Source organism: Abrus precatorius, unplaced genomic scaffold, assembly GCF_003935025.1.
Source record: "Abrus precatorius isolate BTA unplaced genomic scaffold, Abrus_2018 Scaffold9, whole genome shotgun sequence".
Taxonomy (NCBI): Eukaryota; Viridiplantae; Streptophyta; class Magnoliopsida; order Fabales; family Fabaceae; genus Abrus; species Abrus precatorius.
The window spans coordinates 29187131-29203972 of NW_020874439.1; the positions used below are offsets into that span (position 1 = coordinate 29187131).

Sequence of the window (16842 nt, forward strand, 5' to 3'; positions counted from 1 at the left end):
TATTTAAGCTCATTTCAATAAATTTCTTAATATATATCTTATCAAAATAAGTTTTTTGAGCTCATTGCAATAACTTTTATGGTCAAATTTATGGCTACAACTCTCATGTAGAGGGAAAAAAATTATGAATAAGTGAATATTAAGTTACATGCCCAAACACACACTGACATTTTTATTGGCTTTGATTGCTTCTAGGTTGACCAAATATTTGGCTACAAGCTACCTTCAACCTTTTTTACTATCTTAATATTTTTTTTACATCAACAAGAATTTTTTTTTCATAATTTTTTATCATCTTTTTACATAAAATCAAATATACAAATACATATTTGCTTTTCTAAAATTTATTCTCACCACCCCAACCCAAATCTATTAAAAGTGCTAACCAATATTCTTAAGGTCCATTGCATGGATATAATAAGAAAAATATGATATAATATTTTTTTACTATCTTATTCGGTGTTTGTTTGATTATCAACATATGAAATATGATCTTTTCTGATTATACTCTCTGGTGTAAATTTTATCTTATAAGGAGTTTGGATTAGAAAAAGACAACATAAAATATTATGATGTATATAATTTATTGTTTTGGTATACATTGATTGTAAAATAAGATAGAAGTATATTTTATTCTTATCCTATCACATTCACTATAAAAGTCTTAAAGACACTAGTTAAATAATTTAAAGTATTTTATATAAAAAAAAACTCAACTTTGTAGTTTCTATTATATTTTAACAATTTTTAATAAAAAATTATTTTTTATTGATTCTTTAATCAATGTTGGAAGAACACTTAATTAAAAAATTCATGAAAATAAAATCTTAATATATTTTTTAAAAGGCTAGAATAACATAGACTTGTGACATTAAGATGGGTTTGAATATTTTGAATAAAAAAGTTTCTACTGAGAGAGATAATTCTATGATATTATGGATAGTTTCAATTCAAACAAAATTACCTTTTACAAAGAATATAGTTTAGATTAGAAATATTGAGATGGATCAAAGATGTCCAATAAAAGCCTTATTCCCAGTGAGAAGTGAGACTTCCTCGGTTGACACAACTTGGACTCAGAAAGGAACTGAATCATGGGCCATTTTGATTTTCATTTGTGTAAGTTGGAAGGTGGCGTAATCCACAGATACTGTAGAGTTATAGATGATTGGATAAGAAATTGATCAAAGCCAATAAAGGACAAACGAGTTGCGAAGTTAGCCAAGCCACCACACTGTACCTTTTTCACTTTTTGATTTTCTTTTATTTCATAATTCATATATTACGTGCCCTCTTCACTTCACTTGAGGTGTGCCCATAATTTCTAAGGCTGAGAAGTGAGTGAGGATAGCCCCAGAAATAGAAACTGTGAAACTCACCCACCATGTTCTGATACTCCCAACCACACACACCAATCAAATCAATGCAAATGCAAAGCATGTCAACAACCATGGCTTCCTTCTCTCCTCCCACCCATTTCTCAGCCACTCCTTCCTCACACTCCAAACCCCATCTCATCCACAAGAACCACTTCTCCTTCACTCTCAGGCCCAAGAATCTTCCTTTGTTACCCTTGAAGGCTTCTCCTGAAAATGGCGTCGGAACTGCCGTGGAACCGCCGCCGGAGAAGGCTGCGCCGGAGTCTTCTCCGCCGTCGCTTGAGAACAATTCTGTGGGAACCAATGGGTCTGCTGTTGCTGCTGTGGCTGAGGCTGAGGCTGAGGAAGTGAAGGTTTTGAGTGGTTTTGTTGACCCAAGATGGGTTGGAGGAACATGGGACTTGAAGCAGTTTCAGAAAAATGGTAGCACCGATTGGGACGCGGTTATTGATGCTGGTAACGTTTTTGCCCTTTGTTTTCGTCTCTGTTGAAATCAGTTTTTTGTTTTGTTTGAATTAAGAGTTCATGTAGGCTCAAATTTCAGTATTCTACTCGTTTTCTCTGATACCCCATTTACTATTTACAATGCATGTACTCACTTGTCGATTCACTTATACAATTTTTTGCCCCTGATGGTTATGTAAGCAGGATTAGAAGTAGGAGTGAGAGAGAATTGTAGACGTTTTAAAAAAAAATGCTAAGTTCTCGTATTATTTCAGATTATAAATCATCCTACTCAAAAAAAGGGACACATGTCTTCCAAAAAATATTAATTAGCTTTCAATTTTAGTAGACATGTGTCAAAGTAGGAAGATTTCTGAGCGGAAAGAGTATTATTATTATTATTATTATTATTGCGGGGGGTTAGAAGAGGTATAAGACCTGGTGTGGGGATAAAGTGGAGGCAAGCTGCAACTCTGCTGTGCAGAAACACATCTATGATTCTATGGTTTCAAGAGCCACATAGCTTCTCAGCCCTGATCCAGCTCCTTCTGTACCAGATTCCTTGCCTTCGTTCTTAAATACTCTCCTCCTTGTCATTTTGTTTCTGTTAACACTGCTGCACAACTTTGGTGCAGCTTATCATGGCCATGGAGTTTGATTTTATGCCATAGCATGAGAATGATGCAACCTAATATCCCCCCCTAATGAAGTAATGTTAAGCAACCTCTTTGCTTAATCAATGGTTGCTCTATGTTGCAAATCGTATTGATGTAGGTTGTGACTTCTGTCTGGTTTGGATGGTTTTGGAATTTAAGCTCAGCAGCATAGGGTATGTGTTTGATTTTCTTCTCTTTTCTTTATATATATACCCTCTCCACACCCTGTGTTGGCAGGACATAATATGTTGATTTTTCGGATTATCCCATTAATATGTGACCTGTGGCTGTTATCACATATAAGGAGTTCTATTTACAGTTTGCCAGGAATATGGAATAAATGTGTCTATTAACAATGTCATTCCTATGTTCTATTTGACAGTGCATGGGTTCATTTTCTGTTTTGACTTTCTCTATTTGATAGAAGTTTAAGACATGAATAGTTGGGGTAGGATTAGATTTATATTTTGTCGGTTTCATTCTCTGTTTCCAAAATACTTTGCATGGAATTTTTCTTCATCTTAGTATGTTATTATTCGCAGAGGCTAGGAGGAGAAAATGGCTTGAGAATAACCCAGAATCATCCAGCAACAATAACCCTGTAGTTTTTGACACCTCCATCATACCTTGGTGGGCATGGATGAAAAGGTTCCACCTCCCTGAAGCTGAACTACTCAATGGTTAGTTCTGAAATGAAAATAAAGAATAAATGATTTTATATAAAAAAAAGAAAAATAAAAATTGAAAATTATTCATTGCTGATATTTTTCTTCCGAGTATCATGCAGGTCGCGCTGCAATGATTGGATTCTTTATGGCATATTTTGTTGATAGCTTGACAGGAGTAGGTCTAGTTGATCAAATGAGCAACTTCTTTTGCAAAACTCTGCTGTTCATAGCAGTAGTGGGAGTACTTCTGATCCGAAAGAATGAGGACTTTGAAAATCTTAAGAAGCTATTTGATGAGACTACATTATATGACAAGCAATGGCAAGCAACTTGGCAGGATGAGAATTCAAGCACTTCCAAAAAAGATTAGTGGAATTGCTGTTCTGTAGTTCTCCTTCTCATCTGCTTCTTAATATAGTGCTTTATAATTTTGCTAGTGCAAAACAAGACATGGATATGAATTAGCATTGTATTTCAATTCCTTCTGTCGTCCTAGCTCGAAATGACCCGGATAGTTTGTGTGTTTGCAATGCAGAAATTTTCTTGAGAGTCAAATGGTTATGTTAATTTTCTTGTCAGTTAATAGAAAATTGTAATATTTAATGAATTGATAACAAATGTCATGACTTTTAATATAAAAAATATATTTTTTTTTTAATTCTTTAATAGGATAACGGTTAGCAAAACCATTTTTATAATTAGGCCTGTTATAGCCAATTGCACAAGTATAACAAGGGGTCTGAACTTGCCAAGCAAGTAATTTCCATGAAGGAGTATACAAACATTTTCAACCATTTATATTGCCATCAATAGCATTCAGTCTGTTCAAGCAGTGATTGCAATTGCAGGATTATGGGATGCCATACATGTTCAAGAAATTGAAACTAAAGATCCAGACATTGTCTTCAAATGTAAGAGTGGTCCTCACAGGGATGATCTATTCCATGGCTGTTGTTGCTTTCAATGGAGATAATGAAGGCAAGTACTCCAAATTTCTTTTTCTTACTTCCATATATTTGTCCATAAAGGCGAGTAAGACCTTAAAATCCTATCTTTCGGGTTCGGTGTGAATGTGGATGTTTTTGACTAGCTGTGAACACAACTATTTTTACTTTTGGTTTTAAGGAATCAACATTCCTCATAGCTGGACATTGGTAGTACTTATGAGAGATAAGAAGAGAAAAAAGAGAAATAAAAAATGAAGTGAAAAGGAAGTTGCTGTATGTGCTATTGTACGAATATCATCGTTGATTTTTATTAATGATGACTTGGGAAGCAAACTTTGGTAATTTTCACTCACACCGTCCTTGGAGTCGTGAAGAAGGATGTTGGGTTTTCTCTAAGATCAGGCGCGACTAAGAATGATTTCAAAAGAAAAAGACAAATACTAACCAGTCTCTCAAGTGCACTGTTTAAAGAACCAAAAATATATCTTTTTAACAAAAAAAATATAATAAATACACCTTTTCCGTGATTTTCAATGCAATCCAACGTAAATTTTTAATAAAAAGTTTTCTCTTCTAATTCCTTAGCCACGTCACTGGTTAACAAGATCCAAATAAAAAAGCCAAATGCAGCACACAGTTGAAAAATAGTAAGAACCCCAATGCATTTAATATTTTGAAACAAATCCGGGTATAACTTATCTGATTCCTAGGCCCAATAACGCTAATAATGTTTTATTGGCTAGTCTAATATACTAAATTACTCGACTAAGACTATGATAACAAAGGAAGAAAAGAAAAGCCTGGTTTTATCCTACTTTTTCAGTTGCAAGACTAAGCAACGTTGGTTCTGGTAAGTAAATAAAAGAAGCTATAAGGATAGTTGTTCCTTCTTAAGCTTCCCAACCTCTCAAAAGGGTAGCACGGGCAACACGGTTCACTCCAAGAGTGAATGCTCCCATTCGCAAGTCACAGTTATGAATTTTACACATTGCCTTGATGCCCAGGAATGCTTTGGTCATGTACTTCTTCAGCTCACGGTTCACTTTTTCTTCATCCCACATAAATCCTTGAATATTCTGCAGGCAGCATAGAGCCAAAAGGAGATTTTGCATTAAAGAGAGAGATTTAAGCATGGTTTTCAACTTAAGCTATGTTGATCCCATTTACCTGAACCCATTCGAAGTAGCTTACAGTCACTCCACCAGAATTGGCATAAATATCAGGTAATATAACGACTCCTTTCTTTGATAAGATCTGCAAAAAGAGATCACTTGCATAATGTAATACAAGATAAGGATATATGTCACATAAGAAATACCATAACTACAAATCAGTAATCTTACCTCATCGGCATCAGGGTCAGTGGGGTGATTTGCAGCTTCTATTATAAATTTTGCCTTCACATCAGCAGCATTTTCCCTACAAAAATGACATACCAAAATTCAGTTGTAGCTTTTAGAACTAGGTGTTACGTTAAACTTAAAAGAACAATAAGGAGGGTGGTGTTTTAATCTAGTGTGCAAGATCAAGAGAAAACTGAAATGACTTTAACAATGGTGATTTACGAGTTTAAGGAAAAGACAAGCATACTTGTTTAGAACGCCTCCCAAGGCACATGGGATAAGAACATCACATTCATGAATAAGCAATTCATTCTGATCCATCACTTCTGCACCTGGGAAGTCTTTCAAGTTCCCATTACCTTCCTTGTGTTTCAGAAGGGCTGGAATGTCAATTCCATTCAGGTTTTTAATAGCACCACTGATGTCACTCACAGCAATCACTTTACCACCTCTCTCAAAAATAGACTTTGCAGCCCATGTGCCCACATTTCCAAATCCCTGAATAGTGAGATAAAAATCAAGTAGATGATGAAAGTGGCATTAATATGTGTATACTATATCATCCTTCCACGGTGGTGAAGGAATACCTGGATGACAAATGTGTGATCAGAAATTGACTTCCCATATTCAGCAAATAAAGCCTCTGTTGCATAAACCACTCCAAGACCTGTAGCAGCCTCCCTCCCTAATGAACCTCCAAGATCCTACAGGAAAAATCATTCAAAGCCAATTTCCTAATCATTGATATACTTAAGATGAGGACTTTGCAGTCTCTTAGAGGGTGTGTGTGTATTCAATACTTACAATAGGCTTCCCTGTCACAACTGCGGGTGAATGCCCATGAAACTTTGAATACTCATCAAGAATCCATGCCATGGTCTGTGAAAAAGTGGACCAAAACGAAGGATATATGAAACTTTTGGATGCTAGATCTATAAAAAATGAGCAGAAAATTATGTACTATGTTGTGAAATCAGTACCTGTGCATTAGTTCCCATGTCAGGTGCAGGGACATCTCTCTGAACCCCAATGAGATCGTGAATCTTCTGGGTGAAAACCCGAGTTAGACGTTCTAACTCACTGATGCTAAGATCCCTCGGGTTGCAGCCAATCCCACCCTTCGCTCCTCCGTAGGGAATGTCTGCTACGGCTGTCTTCCAGGTCATCAGCTGAGCAAGAGCATTCACTTCATCAGGGTCAACCTGGCATCACCAAACAGTTTAATATTCAAAAGCAGTATAAAGAATTTTTATTGATAGCATTCATAACTGTAACTTTAAAGCATCAACAAGCAAAAATGGTCATTAGAAGAACTGTACAGATTAAAATCACTTTTGGTAAGCAATGTGTAGATTGAAATTGAAGTTGAACTACTGTTAACTCAAAGCTTCTATGGTTTGTCAGTGACTCTATGGGTTTATTTAGTGTTCATAAAATAACTGCTCTGATGGGGAAAAGCCCATCTCAAATATAGCTAGAATATCAAGCAACATTTACAGACTCAGGTAAGCAGAAAAATGAAGAGGAAAATGCAGCACGTGTTTCTTGATTGTATTCATTAGAGTGTGCGATAACTGAAGAAGCATACAAATGCAAGAAAATAATATTAGTACACAATAAAATCAGTGTGTAAAAAACAAAGTAAACATGATAAACGTTTTGAATTGCAATTGTGATCGAATGTTTCTTTATTGCTGAACCTAATTCCCAATGCTACACCAATGTGGTACAGATTAGGAATAGGAAGAATTGTTACAAGATTCCAATAACCTGAGGTAATTTGAGAGACCTCACTCTCCAGACCAGTCTATTCTATTCTAACTGCAAAAATTAAAAACTCCTAACTATCTTTGTACTCTTATTTATATTGCTAAAAGAGCCAGCTGTCCGTTATTAACAGAATTGGTTATTTACTCTTTTATTTCCTGACTAGTCTTCTTTCTCCTACTACATACGTGTTTGAATCTATCAGATCGGAATTGCAGTCATGCTGTGGGTGGATTCAGCCAGATGCATCCCACAATCATGGCCGGATATGGTTAGGGTGGCTGCTGCAACTGAAAAAGTTGGGGTGCATCATGTGATGGAGTCTGCATTTTGAAATCTACATCACCTAATATCAAAATCCAAAGCATTCTCTTCCTTTTAAAAGCAGACAATAGTCCATGATTTTGTAGGATCATCTAAAATGCAGCATATATCTCATGATTGAGGACCTAAATAAGAGGGTAAAGCTTCAATGGCACTTTTGGAATTGAATTACAAGGTTACCACAGTTGAGGAACCACGTAGGTACAGGAAAATAATATTAGCACATGGAATAAAGCCACTGCACGAGAAATGAGTAAACATCATAGTTTTGAATTACAGTTACAGTTGTTGCATGCAGATGCTGCCATTGCAGCAATTGAGCCGTCATTGCAGCGATTGCGGCAACTGAGATATTGCATGACAAAACAAGTAATATCATAGGTTTAAACTACAGTTACAATTGCTGTGTGAATGCAGCCGCTGCCGTGACTGCTGCAATTGAGACATTGCATGACAAAACAAGTAAACATCACAGTTTTAAATTACAGTTATGGCTGTTGCGATGACTGCAAATTAAGCCATTACAGCCGCAACAAATGATGTGGTCTGCATTTCGAAAGCCACGTCACATAATATAAAAATCCCAAGCCTCTTCTTACTTCTAGATGCCGAGAATAGTTCACAATTATGTATGATCACATCTTTTAATAACTAGTAATAGTAATAATAATAGGCACAAGTTTTATAATTAAAGTAACCACATTTTTAACAAATCGACCATGTATGGACTAAAATAAAATGCTTCTCGCCAAATGGAACTTCATAATAGTTTTCCAATCTGGCTCCTCAAAATGCATCAGGCAAACCTGCAAACCAATGTCACATATGCCCAACCCAAAAAATAATTTTTGAAAAGGTTTTCCACTAATGCCCCACCGATCATTGTAGAACAGCACTCCATCCTCCATTTCATGAATTGGGGTTCTATCAAACATTTTCAATTTGACAAAACATGTCATGTTAAATTACACACACGAAATCGAAATTATACCAACACAGCATCACAACTTCAAGCAAACAAATTTAGAAACAGATGGAATTCAATACACAAACTCAGATTCCAAATCTGTCTATTGATGAGAAAACAAAACAATTAAAAGAACAACACATGAGAAGAACCAAACCTCAGGATGATAACGAATCCCTCCTTTCATAGGGCCACGAGCATTATCATGCTGGATCCTAAAACCCACATAGGAAACCAGAGTCCCATCATCTTTCGGGATCGTGCATTCAACCTGCAAATCAAACACCACAGAGAAACCCTTTTCAACAAACCCCACAATAAAAAGAACATTTTTTTATGATTGGGGAGAGAGAAAGCCATGCAAATGAAAATTGAAACCTCTTATACAGTGGAAAAAATGAAAACGAATTGAAACCCAAAAAAGGGGTGATTGGAATGTTTAATACTTTGATTTCTCGGAAGGGAATGAGGAGGCTCTTCTCGAGCTTGGAATCTAAGCCAAGAATGCGAGCTGCAGATTGAAAGTTGCGATTGGTGGCTGCAAGAGCATTCATAGTTGACAAGAAACAATGCAACAGAGTGAGTGAGAGAGTGAAGTTTTAATGAAAATAAAAATTATGGGATGCAAAAGAAACGCACCATTTGCTGGGGATATATAGGATCAAGAGAGAAACTAGGCATTGATTGCATTGCGGGAAAAACTGGAGAATATGGAACCTTAATTATGGCAATGTACAAATATTGTATTAATTAGTTCAGGATTGCTACATTTATATATTTTATTTTTAAAATTCAGGAATACCCCATTATCTTATAGCCTTAATGACATTTTCATCTTCCTTATTTAAAGACTTACCGTTACCTATCTTACTTTATAGAATTTTTTTTATTTTTTATGTAAACGAAAATAGAAATAATATATTTTATTTTATCAAAGCCTTAGAATAATTCAAAAAGTACTAGAAATACCTAAACCAATAGGTATAATCACCATTAACCAATAATCGAACTATTAATGTGGTACAAATTTAATTTTTTAAAAAATATAGTTTCACATTTGAACTCGTTAATAGAGTTAATTTTATTATAATATATTTTAAAAGAATTCAAATACAAATAATGTGAGTTTAGATTAAATAACTTTTCATAGAAAATTACAATCTGATTAATTGAAAAAATGTTTATATTATTGTTGAAAATATATAATAATTTGGGTTATAAATAAAGATTGTAATCTTGAGAAAGGACATAGGATTTTACGATAAATATAATTTTCAAGATAGTGATTAAAATCTAACAAAATATTTTTGGAATACAAATCAAGCACCATAATTAACTTTATGCCTTTTTCTATATGTTTTATAGATTTAAATTCTTAAAATATTAAATTTAAATTATCAATCTTAAGTGAAAATGTTTGTAATATTTTTTATTAAGCCACATTGCTTTTATTATATTGAATCTGTAGTTTTATTTTTTTATTTTTAATTTTTTATTCAATGCATGATTTTTTTGTTTTATTAAGCCACATTGCTTTCGACATATGCTATATTAAAATTAAAATATATCCATTTCCTAAGATACAATAAACTTCTAAGATTATTATAATTTTAATCAATTCTAGTTTAAAGTTAATTTTTTAAATTTTAATATATTGTACAAATAAAAAGAGTTCTTTTATTTAAATAATCTATTATTATTATTATTATTATTATTATTATTATTATTATTATTATTATTATTATCATTACTTTACCAAAAAAAAAAAAGACAAATCATTAACGTGTTTGCTTTCAATATGGAAGGTTTAAAATGAATTCGGCATGCAATTACCGCCTGGCATGGATAAGGTCTTTATTGTTAAAAAATCACCAAAAAAAGAAAAACTTTTCTTTTAGATAAAATAACAAGTTGTTAACTAACACGGATGTTGATTAATTTAAATGTTTAAAATTAATTTAAGAGTTTAATTCAAGTACATTAATATTTTTAAACTGTTAATAAATTAAAATATATTTTAGATATGAATTTATATTAATCATTAGCGAGTAGTTTGTTCAATATATGAATATTTTATTTATAATAAATATATAATTTAATAATTAATTTTTTTTATCTTTTCCTAAATAATTATATATAACAAAATTATTTTAAATAATAAATTATTTAATAAAATTATAATAATTTAAAAATATAATTTATTTTAAAATAACATTTTAATTATATATTATCAAAATATTTTTAATTAAATGTCGACCAATAATATATATATATATATATATATATATATATTCAAAAGATAGAATTTTTAAAAGAAAATTTAAATTAAAAATAAAACATATACTTAAATATGATAAAAAAAATGCATGCATTTAATTTAGAAAGTGAGAGTGTATATTTAAGAACAATTTCAATTTAGAGAAAAAAATTTAAAGTAATGAATTTTGTAATTTTTAGCAAAAAAAAAATAAAATATTTTCTGCACAAAATTAAAAACGAGTGATTGCTAAAAATTTTAACTAAGAGTGATGCAAATAATAACTTAAGTATTAACAAAAACTCATAAAATATAAAATTATTTTATTGAAGAAAAATATAATTTATGCATTATTCTGAGATATTTTTAATTAATAATATAAATTATTATTTATGTATTAATTAACGTTTTTAGACTCTTCTTATTTATAATAACTAATTTTATTTAATTAAATCTATCATTTTTTCATAAGTAAAACAATAATACTCATTTTGTAAGAAATGAAAATTTAATTATAATAAAAGTCTTATATAATATAAAAAATATGTATGTGTGTGATATGTGATCTATTCTTGGTATTTTATTAACTATAGTTATAATTTTTTTTTATCTATTTATTCACTAAATCAATAAATTATATATCTATCATCAAATGATATATCTAGTGTAAAGTTTCTTTATTCAACAATTTTGAGCTTTTAATGAGCTACATAGTGTATATTTAAAATTTTGTTAAAATTAAAGTTAAATCACATATTTAATCCTTATAGTTGTACAAGTTTACAAATTAGTTCTTCTTCTTATAAATTTTTTTTTAATCTCTATATAAAAATTTTGTTATATTATGATCCTGCTATTATAATACCATCAATAATAGGTACTAAAATGTTAATAGTTGGGACAAAAACATAAAAAAAATAAATTTATATAAAAACTACAACTTAAGTATAAGAACTAATTCATAAATATGTGACAACTATTAAGACTAAATATATAATTTAACTTATTTCTTCTTAACACATGATTAGTGACTGTCGAACACATTTACCACAAAATGCTATATCTGGACGAATACAAATTTGAGCGTATGTTAAACTTTTCATAGTTGATGTATAGCTAATCTTTTACATTTCATTTCTTTCAAGGTCATTTTTTAGACTTTTTTGAAACTAAATTTATTTTCTTTAACTACACGGGAATCTCTTAACTTATTATCTTTCATGTTGAATCTATTTAAAACTTTATTGATATAATTTTCTTGTGATAACTTTAAGATACAACGAAAACAGTATCTTAATACCTAATACAAAAGAGGCTTTATCCAAATCTTTTATTTCAAAACTCTTTGTTGAAATCTATTGGTTTCATGCAATAAGCATATATCGCTGCTAGCAACAATATATCATCGACATATAATACCAAAAATATATATTTTACTCTCATTAAACTTATGGTAGATACAATTATCAACTATGTTTATCTCAAAATCATACGAGGTAATAACTTGATGGAAATTGTGATACCATTGATGAGAAGTTGTTTAAGACCATATATGAATTTATTTAGTTTGCATACCATAGACTTTGAATTATCAAACACAAATTTTTTTGTTGCGTCATATAAATCGTTTCTTTAATGTCACCATTTAAAAACGCAGTACTAACATCTATTTGATAGAGTTCTAAATCATAATGAACTATTAGTGCTATTATTGTTATTCTAAAAGAATTATTTTAGGAAACTAGATAAAAAGTTTCGTTGTAATCAATGTCTTATATATCTCGATATTACCTTTTGAATCATTCTTGGTTTTAAATAGTCATTTACAATCAATAAGTTTCATACCTTTAAGTAATTCAATGAGATCTTAAACATTATTATCTTGTATAGACTTCATCTCTTCCTTCATGGCATCAATCCACTTTTTAGAGTTGGAACTATGTATAGCTTAACAGGAGTTGATTGGATTTTCCTTTGTTAAACCAATATCATCCTTATGTTCTTAAAGAAATACAACAAAATCATCAAGAATTGCACTTCTCTTTTCTTTAGCGGATCTTGTTAATGACACTTTTTGAGGTTGTTGAAGTTGCTCTATAGATATTTGAGAGGGAACTCCATAGTTGTTTTGATCTAAAATATTGTTAGAGACAATATTTTCTACCATTGGAATTGTTTCTTGAACAATAATAATTATGAGGACTTAATCACTATTAATGATAGGTTTTTCCTCAAAGGCAACATTCCTTATGTTCTTATCTTTCCTGAACTCAACTTACTCAAGAAACCTCACATTTCCTATTTCAAAAAAAGATCTTAGGTGAGATTGTAAAACTTGTAACCCTGAAAGTATTTAAGATAACCAACAACATAACAACTAACAATTCTTGAATCCAACTTTACTTCATATGGCTTATAAGGTCGTGCCTTAGATAGGCAGCCCCAAATGTGCGAGTGCCTAATGCTTGACCTTTTACCAGTCTAAAGCTCTTAAGAGATTTTATTAACTACTTTACTTGGTACTCTATTAAGGATGCAAATTGCAGTCTTCAAAGGTTTTTTTTACAAAATGACTATGGTAAAGAAGAATGACTAATCATACTCTTCAAAATGTCTTTAAGAGTCTAGTTTCTTCTTTTTGCTACACCATTCATGCTAGGTTTGCCTGACATAATGTATTGCAGAACAATTCCATGCTCTTTGAGAAAAAATGCAAAAGATCTTGAATGTTGTTCTCCTGACGTGTCATATGTGCCATTGTATTAACCACCATAGTCAAATTTGATAGCTTTAATTTTTTTCCTAGTTGAAGTTCAACTTCAACTTTAAAATACTTAAAAACATCCAAGAAGTGAGACTTCTCATGTATAAAAAATAGGTAACATTATCTAGAGTAATTATCTATAAACTTAATAAAATATTATTGTCCATTCCAATAAGTTGTAGGGATATGATCACAAATATCTATATGTATTAGTTCTAAGACATCCTTAGCTCTTTTGCTACCTAATTTCCTTACATTTGTTCTCTTTCCCTTAATACATTCAACACAAACTTCAAAATACGATAAGTTTAAAGGATCAAGAATTTCATTTGAGACAAGTCTTTGAATTGTCTCTTTAGATATATGGCCTAAGCGATTCTGTCAACAACTTTACAACGATAGGGGATCTGCTTTTGAAAGAGGCTAACAATAACATCAATAATGAAGATTGGTAGGTACCCAATAATATTGATGATGATGGTTTATGGTTCTGATTTAGAGAGAGAGAGAGAGAGAAAAGATGGATAAAGAGAGAAAGATTGGATGAAGATAGAAAGGGGTGGGAAGAGACAAAGATAATGAGAGTGTCAGTCAAAGGTCAGGGTTGCAAATTTGGTCTTAACAATGAACACAACTGCAAAGATCTGAGATTCTAAGTTCGATGAATGACGAGAGGAAGAAGAAGAGGGATACAAAATGAAGGCGATTTTCTTAACTTGGACTAAGAGTGAAAGTACTTGTATATGTATTTTTCTTTTTATTTTTTGCATTGTATTCAAAGATTGAAGAACTATGATAAATGTTTGTAATGAAAGTTGGATATATGTATATTCGTGATTCAAAGATAAAAATAATATATGTTTATTCGTGATTCAAAGATAAAAACAGTGACTTATCATACACAAAGCCTACCATAAACTATGGTATCAAAGTAAGTTACTTGGTTCTGACTTGTTTTCTAACTTTTGAGATAATCTTCTCTTCGATTGTCACTTTGTTTGCTTGACTTCTTTCTCCTTGGCACTTTTTTTTTTCTTTTCTTCAATTTTTCTTTGAAACTTCTACATTTTGTCTCTATTTTTTTGTCGTTTCTCCTTTTGGAACTTCTACATTATAGAATTATGAAATATGTTTCAAGTTAATATGTTTAAGCTTTTTATATTAAACCCAAGCTTCATCTTTTTTTTAAAAAAAATAAACATGTAGTATTCTGCTTATTTAATTTATCTAGATCTTATATATATATATATGTGTGTGTGTGTGTGTGTGTATGTATGTATATATATTATGATGTTTATGAGTAGTAAACAATATGCATTTGCCAAATTTTTTACTATACATTTTCTGAGTTAAACAAAAATAATATTTTTGTTGTCATAAAATTGTCTTATTTAAACATATCATATATTTAATTTTTTGATGTACAATACATATTTCATGGTGGGTAAAGCTTTTTTTTTTTTTTTTTATTGATTTTGACTATATTAGCAATGAGACATTATTGATTTTTACCAAAGATAATTATCCATTTTTTATGAGTTCATAGTTCTAAGAACAAATAACTTTTGCTTGTTATATTTCATGAATATCCATTATTCAAATATCATTTGTTTTCTTTTTTAACATCTACAATTGGAATAATTTGAGATTTAGGTACTTATATTGTTTTCAGCCTTTTGGAGTTAAATTTTAATGATTTCACTAATTCTTGTTTCTTCTTTTTCTTTGATGACATAAAGATGCTATATGTTTAGATTTTTTCAAGAAAAATAAATAAGATAACTTAATTTTTTTAATAGGTTTAAACGAACGAGAGTCTCTTCTTATGAGATATATTCTAACTTTGATTTATTTAAATGATTTCTTGAGTTTCTTAAAATTATATTTAAATTAAAATTTCCTTCAATAGTTTTTGTAAAAACTTGAGTGAGATCACTTATTTTATTTTGAAGTCTATTGACTTCTTCAAAGTGATTTGACTCAATAAAAAATTGTGTCTAATTGAGAACTAGACAATTATTTTAGGATCTTAATCTTTTATTTCACTAAATTAGTTTAAAGATCTCAATTTCTATTTGTTATAACATATTAACTAATATATTATTTTTTATTTTGATGTTGGTAACTTCATTAAATAAATAAAAGTTCTCATTAAGAACTTTTCTATAAACTTCAAATAATTGTTTGCATGGTAATATCTTTTCTTGAGCTTCGTATAATTCTTTATTTGATTCTACTTTCAAATTTGGATGTTTCTCGATATCAGCCATTAGACAGAGATGAGTTTTACATGTGTTTTTCTTTTCTTATTTTTTGAGTTGTTACCATTTAGATTTCTTCATTTGGATTGAATCTTTATTTACTTAAAAATTTTCTTCTTGTCTTTTGAATTTGGATGATCAAACTTGATATCTCTTAGTCTTTTACTTTCAAAGTAGATTACGTTAGACTTAATTGATGAAAATTATTAGATTTGACCTTCCCACCATATATTGAGTTTAATCTTTCTTCTTTTCTTCTCATTATAGTCTTCAAATGTTTATGAACATATGCTGCTTTGTGAATGTTGGAGCTAGTTCCATTGTTTGAAACTTATTTTTTCATTTGCTCCAGAAGACAATCATCTACCCTTTTTCTTTTCATGTCTCTAATTTTTATAAAGCTTGTAATTCTTAAGAAAGTTAAAGAGTTTCTCAACATTCACTTAGTTTAACTTTCATTTTGAATGATCATAATTTTTAATTCCAAAATCTTTGGTTCACATGTATAATCTTTTAATAATTGAATATGCTAATATTGCAACACTTAATAAATTTATAAAATAACAATATATTTTTTTTATGATTTATTAATCTTTTATACATCAAAATTATGTAAAACTCTTAATCTTAAAGAAATTATCTTAACTCCAATAAGTATTTACATAGATTTATTTTATATAATTATATAATATAAATTTATGTAAAAAAGTTTAAATATATTTTTTAGTTTTAATTTAGTTTTTAATTTTTCAAAATTAACAGTTTCATGTTAAATTTTTTTATTGGATAACATCATTTTTAGGGATTAAAATAAATAAATTTTAAAAATTAGAAACTAAAAAAATAAAAAAATAAATTTTAGAGACTAAAATTAAAATATAAAAAATAGATACTAAAAATATATTTAAACCATAAAAAAGTATATAAAAAATATTTATTTTAAATATATTAATACAGTTAAATGAGAGTGGATACTAACGATACTTATCAAATTTTGGAGTAAGAAAAAGATGTTTCCTTATCTCTCTTGTCTACTTAGCCCCTCCTCTTCTTCTCTCTTTTCTT

The 16842-nt window shown here is 30.2% G+C and overlaps 2 protein-coding genes across 3 annotated transcripts; one reads left to right on the forward strand and one right to left on the reverse strand.

Annotated features, from left to right (window-relative positions):
- Positions 1-1263: 1263 nt before the first annotated feature.
- On the forward strand, positions 1264-3816 carry LOC113849396 (light-harvesting complex-like protein 3 isotype 2, chloroplastic). Its single transcript, XM_027479290.1, has 3 exons — positions 1264-1835; positions 3022-3159; positions 3267-3816. Exons 1-3 carry the CDS (start codon positions 1424-1426, stop codon positions 3515-3517), a joined length of 801 nt encoding a protein of 266 aa, XP_027335091.1. The 5' UTR covers positions 1264-1423; the 3' UTR covers positions 3518-3816.
- Positions 3817-4809: 993 nt separating this feature from the next.
- Positions 4810-9177, reverse strand: LOC113850001 (glutamate dehydrogenase A). Of its 2 annotated transcripts, XM_027480296.1 has the most exons (10): positions 9135-9177; positions 8942-9033; positions 8653-8766; positions 6418-6639; positions 6242-6316; positions 6025-6141; positions 5685-5935; positions 5438-5513; positions 5262-5348; positions 4810-5170 (listed from the first exon to the last, which is right to left on the reverse strand). In XM_027480296.1, the coding sequence occupies exons 3-10, from the start codon at positions 8680-8682 to the stop codon at positions 4985-4987; spliced, it is 1044 nt and encodes a 347-aa protein (XP_027336097.1). In that variant the 5' UTR covers positions 8683-8766; positions 8942-9033; positions 9135-9177; the 3' UTR covers positions 4810-4984. The 2 variants fall into 2 exon arrangements, with proteins under 2 accessions (XP_027336097.1, XP_027336096.1); XM_027480295.1 differs by lacking the exon at positions 9135-9177 and having other exon boundaries at positions 8942-9073.
- Between the last annotated feature and the right edge of the window lie 7665 nt (positions 9178-16842).